We start from the raw sequence: 7,500 nt of genomic DNA on the forward strand, positions 1-7,500 counted from the left end.
CAAAGACTTGTACGAAAAGTACATAGCTGCCTATAATGAAGACCCCTTTCACGATGACACCATAGAATTAGGAGAAGCCCTCATGTCAAAAATCGCAGCGGAAAAATCAGAGAGATGGAAGAATATGATTTTCAACACAGACATGACCCACAACAGCAAGAAGGCATGGGCAACCGTGAAAAAACTTAACTCTGAAAAAATGCCACACACAAGAGTTGCGCAGTAACACCAAATGAAGTGGCAAGCCAGCTCGTGCAAAATGGAAAACCGACCCACAAACAACGTGGATGTAAAAAAGCAATAAAACAAGAGGCTAACACCATCGCAAGAGATAGTGAAGACCAGATGGATCCATTCGCGATTGGAGAGCTTGATTCTGCGATTAAACAACTAAAAGCAGGAAAAGCTGCTGGGCTGATGACATAGCCACAGAAATAATCCAACATTTTGGGACAGAAACTAGACTGTGGATACTGGCTCTCTTCAATAAGTGCGCAGAATCCTGCACCATCCCAAAATTATGGAGACAAGCAAGAGTGGTTGCCCTGTTGAAACCAGGAAAGGATCCAAACAACAGAAAGAGCTACCGTCCCATATCCCTCCTTTGTATTCTATACAAGGTGTATGAACGCATGATACTGGCTCGCATCACCACGGATGTGGAAGATAAATTATCACCTGACCAAGCAGGATTCCGACCAGGAAGATCCTGTTGCGACCAGCTTCTTAACCTTACCCAATACATAGAAGATGGGTTCGAACAGAAACAGGTTACTGGGGCAGTGTTTGTAGATCTAACTGCGGCCTACGACACAATAAATCACAGGAATCTCCTACTCAAGCTTGCTAAAGTCACCAAAAACAGCAGAGTTATGAAAATGATCGAGTCCCTCCTCGCTAACAGACGATTCTTTGTAGAAATGGATGGAAAGAAAAGTAGATGGCGATCTAAAAAAATGGACTACCTCAAGGATCTGTACTAGTTCCAACATTATTTAATATATATACAAATGACCAACCGAAATTTGAAATTGTTAGGAGGTTCATATACGCCGATGACCTGTGCCTTGCCACACAATCAAGAAATTTCAAAGAAATTGAAGACAAATTGTCAGCTGCCCTGAACACGCTCACGACCCACTATGAGGAAAACTCATTAAATGCCAACCCGAGCAAAACACAGGTTTACGCATTCCACCTGAATAACCACCAAGCAAACAGGAAATTAATTGTAACATGGAATGGTGCAGCACTTGAAAACAACGACTTCCCTGTCTACCTTGGAGTTACCTTGGACCGCACACTATCGTTTGCTCAACATGCAAAGAAGATCAAGGGGAAGGTGAACACCAGGAACAGCCTGCTTGGGAAACTTGCAAACACAAGATGGGGAACAGACCCGAAAACCCTAAGGACAACGGCCCTGGCACTTTGTTACTCCTCGGTCGAGTATTGCTCACCAGTCAGGGCTATGTCAAGCCACGCCAATAAGATAGACCCTGAACTAAACAATGCTTGTCGCATTATTGCTGTGACACTGAGACCTACCCCCATACCAACCATCTATAGACTAGCGGGGATTACACCACCACACATCCGCAGAGACGCACAGACCAAAGTCCATAAATATAAACAAGACAGAGTGACGCCAGACATACTCTTTATGAGCATAACATCGTTCCAAGGAGACCGAAATCTAGGAAAAGCTTCCTGACAACTGAAGGCATCCACCCAGACCATGCAGCCATATACAGAGTGCATTCATGGAAAGAATGGGACTGCTGCCCAAATGATGCCATTCAGGAACCCAAAGAAGAACTGCCAAGCGAAGTAAATATCCCCAGGAAAGATTGGTTGACACTGAACCGGGCAAGGTCTAAAGTGGGGAAACCAAAACAGCCTTACAAAAATGGTGACTTTATCTTTAGACTGCCGATGTCAATGTGGACACACGGCTCAAAACATGGACCACATCCTTCACGAGTGCGAACTTGGACCACATATCAGTGATATGGACCTGAGAGGCTGCACCCCTGAAGCCATCCACTGGTGCGACACGATATGATGATGTAATTAAATTGAAGATTTCATTCAATTTCACATTTTTATGAACAATATCTGGTAACATCTTAAATGTGACCTATTAAGTCAAAATGGTAAGTTTTATGTCGTGGTGAACCAACAACTATCAACTGCAATTAATTAAAGGGGGGGCTGCGCGGCTCAGCGGTCTTTGCTTCGTACCCGAAAGGTACCGAGTTCGGTCACCCACCACTGCGCTGTGTGGCCTTGAGCAAGATACCACCTCGCCCGAGCCTGGGTTATTCCAGTCTTCCCTTGGAATAGACCCGAGAGATATATTTCCCCTATGGGATGAATAAAGGGGTACGGTGAGAGAATGTGATTAAAGAGCCTTTCCCAAGGTCTCAACTATGCGCCGAGCGAGGCTCGAACCTAGGACCTTCCGATCCTAATGCGAGTGTCATACCGCTAGACCACATAGTCTTAAGAATCTAATATTATTTCTTCTCCGTAATATACAGAGAATGTTGGCGAAAGTGTTATATTCTGGGCAATCAATTGAATTTCCACCATGTAGGATAATGTCACGACAAGATCACATTTTGGGGCCTATGGTCACATATGTGTGACTTGAAGTACACCTCTTTTCGGGTCTGATAACCCAATTAATTATGGGATCAATGTTGCAATGTAAATCTTTTTAAAATGACGTAAAATATTTATTGTCCATTACACCATTTTAAAACTTGGCCCATAATTCCGTTCAGATGTCAGACCTGCATATATGTACACGTCGATGTGACTCATTCTCTTAAAACGGAATTAAGTAGGCGTAATCAGAAATATGAAATTTCAAGGTAATGCTCTTTGTGAAACTTTTTTGTTCTACTAAAAAAAAAAAAAGACAAACAAACAAATATGAAAATGTAACCCAAATTTCATAGTTTGACATGAATCATAAATTCAATTTTCAGGATCAATGCTTACACATTGATGGACGCGGCACAACTTATATATATGCCATTACTAACACCATAACCCAATAACAAACTGATAATCACGAGCATGTTGAATTGATTAATAAATGGTGGCATTTCCGTTATGGCTTTATTGGTGTTGTGTAAATACCTTACATCCACGCGAATACTTAATTGATTGATAGAATCTGTAAACTGTAAATAATTATAGTATTGAACAAAGACGAGTAAAATAACTTCAGTATTTTGTATCTTTTTTTTTTTAACTGTTTTACGCATCTTTGATCAATAATGAAATTTCCCAAGTTTTTCAAATTTATTTTGAAATGTGATTTTTATTTGCTTGTGTATCTACTGCCCACAACGCTTGTTTCATCAGATGAGTTGTACCCGATATATACCTATTTGCAGGTCCGATAACCTAAATTGTAATGGGCTCATAGTTGTAATAGAAATACTCCCAAACCAAAGCAAAATGATGCCCAATACAACAACTATATTAAAACAAGCCTACAATAATTGCTTTCCTAGGTGCAAGTAGACTGTATCGTTTTTTTTTTGTTTTTTTTTTATAAAATAAAAAAATGAAGTAAAATTAAATAATATTCCATTCATTTATATGCATGAGAAATATGTTAGGGTGTACCTAAAGAAAAGTCTAAGATAGCCCAGGCGTCAGCCTTATGGCAGTGCCAAAAAAAGCAAGTAATATGAGCTGCGTTGTCCTGTTATAAATTAAACGCCATCTCGAGAGGGACATTGTACGTCGTCGACTCTAAATGATATCGTGTCGTAGTGGACAAGAAAAAAAGGGGGCTGTTTCAGTTAATGTCACAAAAAAGTAAACTTTTAGTTGTTGTCTGCCATACATAAAAAAACGTACCTGATGCCTTATATTATTTTTTTGTTGTTAATAAATTGAAATCCAAATATCTAAACTACACTGCCCGCTCATCATACTACCGATTTGAATTGGTATGGCAGGGCTGCCAGGTGGCCAGAGTTCTTTGTGGTCAATTTCGACTTCGAAAATGGCCACATAGACCCTCACGTGGTCTTCTAACACTAAGACTTTTGAAAATATCATCGGTTTTGGTAAACAACATTTCGACTCTACTAAAAAATAATATTTTTTGAAAAAAAAATATAAATTAAAATTGATAATAGAAACACAGTTATAGAAAAGACCAGGTATCAAACTTTAGACTGCGATCAGGACACAATCACCTGAAACACCACTTACACAAGGGTAGGTATGTGTGATTGTGGTAGGAGAAGAAGACGTCCACATATAATGTACACCATACCTACCCAAAGTATGCAACAGCAAGAAAGGATGTTTGGCCTGGTACCACACCTAAATTGTATGGGACCCTAAAACAGCTTTGGAGGATAACGACGTTACTTCACCAACTAGACATTCAAGAAGAAGAAGAAGAATGAGAAGAAGAAGAAGAAGAAGAAGAAGAAGAAGAAGAAGAAGAAGAAGAAGAAGAAGAAGAAGAAGAAGAAGAAGAAGAAGAAGAAGAAGAAGAAGAAGAAGAAGAAGAAGAAGAAGAAGAAGAAGAAGAAGAAGAAGAAGAAGAAGAAGAAGAAAAAGAAGAAGAAGAAAAAGAAGAAGAAGAAGTAATTAAGGCAGTCACTGTAAATACCTTCCCCATTGCTCTGACTCCTTTAACAATACACAGAAATGTAATGATCCAGGCCGCGGCAAGACAGAGAATCAACTCCCATCGGAAATCTCCCATCTGGTCTATGGCAGGTGTCTGGTCTAAAACTTTATTTCTTGGAAGTAAGAAGGAAAGAAAGAGAGAAAGGGGGACAGAGAGTGGTAAAATAAAGAAGATATTGTTTCGGGGGCAATAGTGATATCTATTACCAGGTATTCATTTACAATAGGGCAATCGCATACTATAAAGGGCAAAATACGGGGATCAAAGATTCTCGATCATTTTCACCCATTGGGTCATCGACCAAGATCAACATCATTTGATGTTGCCATCAAATTTTATGATGTATTGGCGAAAGCCTAAGACTAAACATAATTTGAAACTTAAAAACGCTTCCACGATGAGACAACGTAGTCCTGGTCCAGCGACGCTATCTATACGCAATGAGTCTCCATGTTTGTACTTCAATAAATTATGGTCCATTTTCCATGAGGTTTTTGGGCTGTGAAGAATAGGATATTATGGTAATAGTGAAATCGATCTGCGGTCTGTAAAGGTTTAGAAGGCTGGATTCAATCATACTCGACCTGGCAATATTATATCTTACCGTTATAATCAAGAGATTTTCAAACAAAATGGTGAAAATAGAACGGTTTTGGAATGAAACATTACACGTTTCGGGTGCAAACCCTTCGTTAGTAAAACAATAGACCAAAAAAAAAAGGCGATAACAAATTCATAACATGTACCGAGAATTGTAGAGAGTGGGTATTCTGCTTGGTGGATGTAGTAAGAATGAGACAAGAGCTTGGCCACGCTAGGTTGGTTGAGCGTTTGCCTTATTTCAAGGCTAGGGCTATTGGTCAGTACTGACCCCCAGGCGCTGGCACCTGCTGGTCAGTACTGACGAACAGGCGCCAGCGCCCGGGGGTCAGTACTGACCAATAAGTCCTGGTGTCTATTGGTCAGTATTGAACAGCAGGTGCCACCGCCCAGCGGTACGGTCTTTGCTTCGTACCCGAAAGGTACCGAGTTCGATTACCCGTCGCTGCGCTATGTGGCCTTGAGCAAGTCACCTCGCCCTCGCTCGACTTGCGGCGCTGCACTGCGGCTGATGCCTGGGTTATTCCAGCATTCCCTTGGGATAGACCCTAGATACAAGTTTGCCATGAATAAAGGTATTTTTTAATGCATTTATTATTATTATAAGAATAAACTGAAAAGTACGGCTTCTTAAATCGTAACAAGGACTATAAGACGTGGGTGGGCACTTCATATTCATATTAGGATTAATTGAATTAATGCGATGACGTTTCCACGTCTTCATATATTTCATTTCTGCCACTTTATCATTCATCGCTTAAACGTAAGCGCAGTCCTAGTGTCAGACTATATTGATGCTGTGCGTCAAGGTAAAGTGCTCACAACATCCGCTAGCCGGATATAACGTACAAAACACAAAACCATGTGTTATAGTCTGATTGATCATAATAGATCTCTTCATTATCACCATAACTACGCCATCATAAAAGAGAACAAACATGTGAAAAAAACCCCCAAAAAAACTGTTTGTTTGTTGCTTTAGGTCTCTTCCAACACAATTGAGGTTATATGAGAGACCGCTGAAACAAAAAAAACAAGCAATCTAACAAAAATAGTACAAATGAAAAATCAAAATCATAACCTAAAGATATCATAAGCTAAATTAAATAACCAAGAACAAACAGGCAGAAGATTTACTAGGCAGTTTAGCGAGAGCGCGAGCCGCTGGCTGAATCGGCGATCAGCCACCCATTGAGTTTTTGTGACCGGCCGTGGAAGCGACCTGCGGGAGTGGTCGGAAACAAATACAATTTTTGTTTCGTTTTTCGGATCGTACTACCACTTCAGATACATCTTTTTGAAGAGGAGAAGCTAAACTACGAAACAGTCTTTTTCTGAAGTCGATCGGATCACTATAACTCGAGTTATTTTCTTTTGAAATCAATGCAATTTTTAAAGCTTAAGAACATAAAAACCCGTTGGGCGACATTATTTAAACTTCGGAGACATAAAATTCAACTATTAAATATTTGAATGACACAAGATATGTAAGAATTAAACTTTACGCACGACTTGTTTAACTCTCCGCAAAAAAAACACGATTTCAGACTTACCGCTCAACTGAGCCGGCATTCAGTGGCTGCGACGTCACGCTTTAGCTGACCTTTGGACCCACGGTCGCTGCTGATTTAACACCACGCTCTACCTCCTTTATTGGCTTATTATTGATATTAACTTTTTGTTTTCATAATGTTTTTTCATGTAAGAGCATTTTATTCTTTTATTTTCATTCTTATTTGTTTATTGAAGTAAAAGTACGAAAAAAAAATAATGGTTGCCATGGGAGTCGAACTTCCGCCATCTTTGTTTACGATTGAAACTAGTCCGTGTGGCCCCCATGGTAAATATTGAATAAATATCTGTACTGGAGTCCTAAAAGTGAAGAGCTGAGCCAAGACCGCCCCCCCCCCCCCAATCCACACACACACCCTCCCATCATCACCTTTGGTTTATTTGTTTTGGATTTTTTTTTTAATGGGGAAGGGGGGGGGGGGGCGGTCATGTCGTATGAGTATGATGACCGTCCTTTTCTCGGTAAATTTTAACTTTCAACAGCCACTTTTGGTCCACCAGTCAGTCATTTAAAACGTATTAACGTTCGGTTTGTTTACAGTTCTTTGAGAGTCCCATTTATTTTATTTTAAAAAAATAATAATCAAAACGGATTTATCTACAGTTTGTTTAATTATAGTGTGTTGACTTCCTTCAAGCCCTCACTTTTCATACTT

General features: G+C 39.9%; 1 protein-coding gene across 3 annotated transcripts in view; it reads right to left on the bottom strand.

Annotated features, from left to right (window-relative positions):
• LOC144978447 (sodium- and chloride-dependent glycine transporter 1-like) overlaps nt 1-7,500 on the bottom strand; it is a 75,535-nt gene that overhangs the window by 21,898 nt on the left and 46,137 nt on the right. For all 3 annotated transcript variants that reach the window (XM_078924520.1, XM_078924518.1, XM_078924519.1), the window contains exon 6: nt 4,652-4,784. In XM_078924520.1, the coding sequence (XP_078780646.1) occupies nt 4,652-4,784 (133 nt within the window). The remainder of the gene's footprint in view (nt 1-4,651; nt 4,785-7,500) is intronic.

Source organism: Berghia stephanieae, chromosome 8 (genome assembly GCF_034508935.2).
Source record: "Berghia stephanieae isolate SIO BIC M18660-M18661 chromosome 8, UCSD_Bste_1.3, whole genome shotgun sequence".
Classification (NCBI taxonomy): Eukaryota; Metazoa; Mollusca; class Gastropoda; order Nudibranchia; family Aeolidiidae; genus Berghia; species Berghia stephanieae.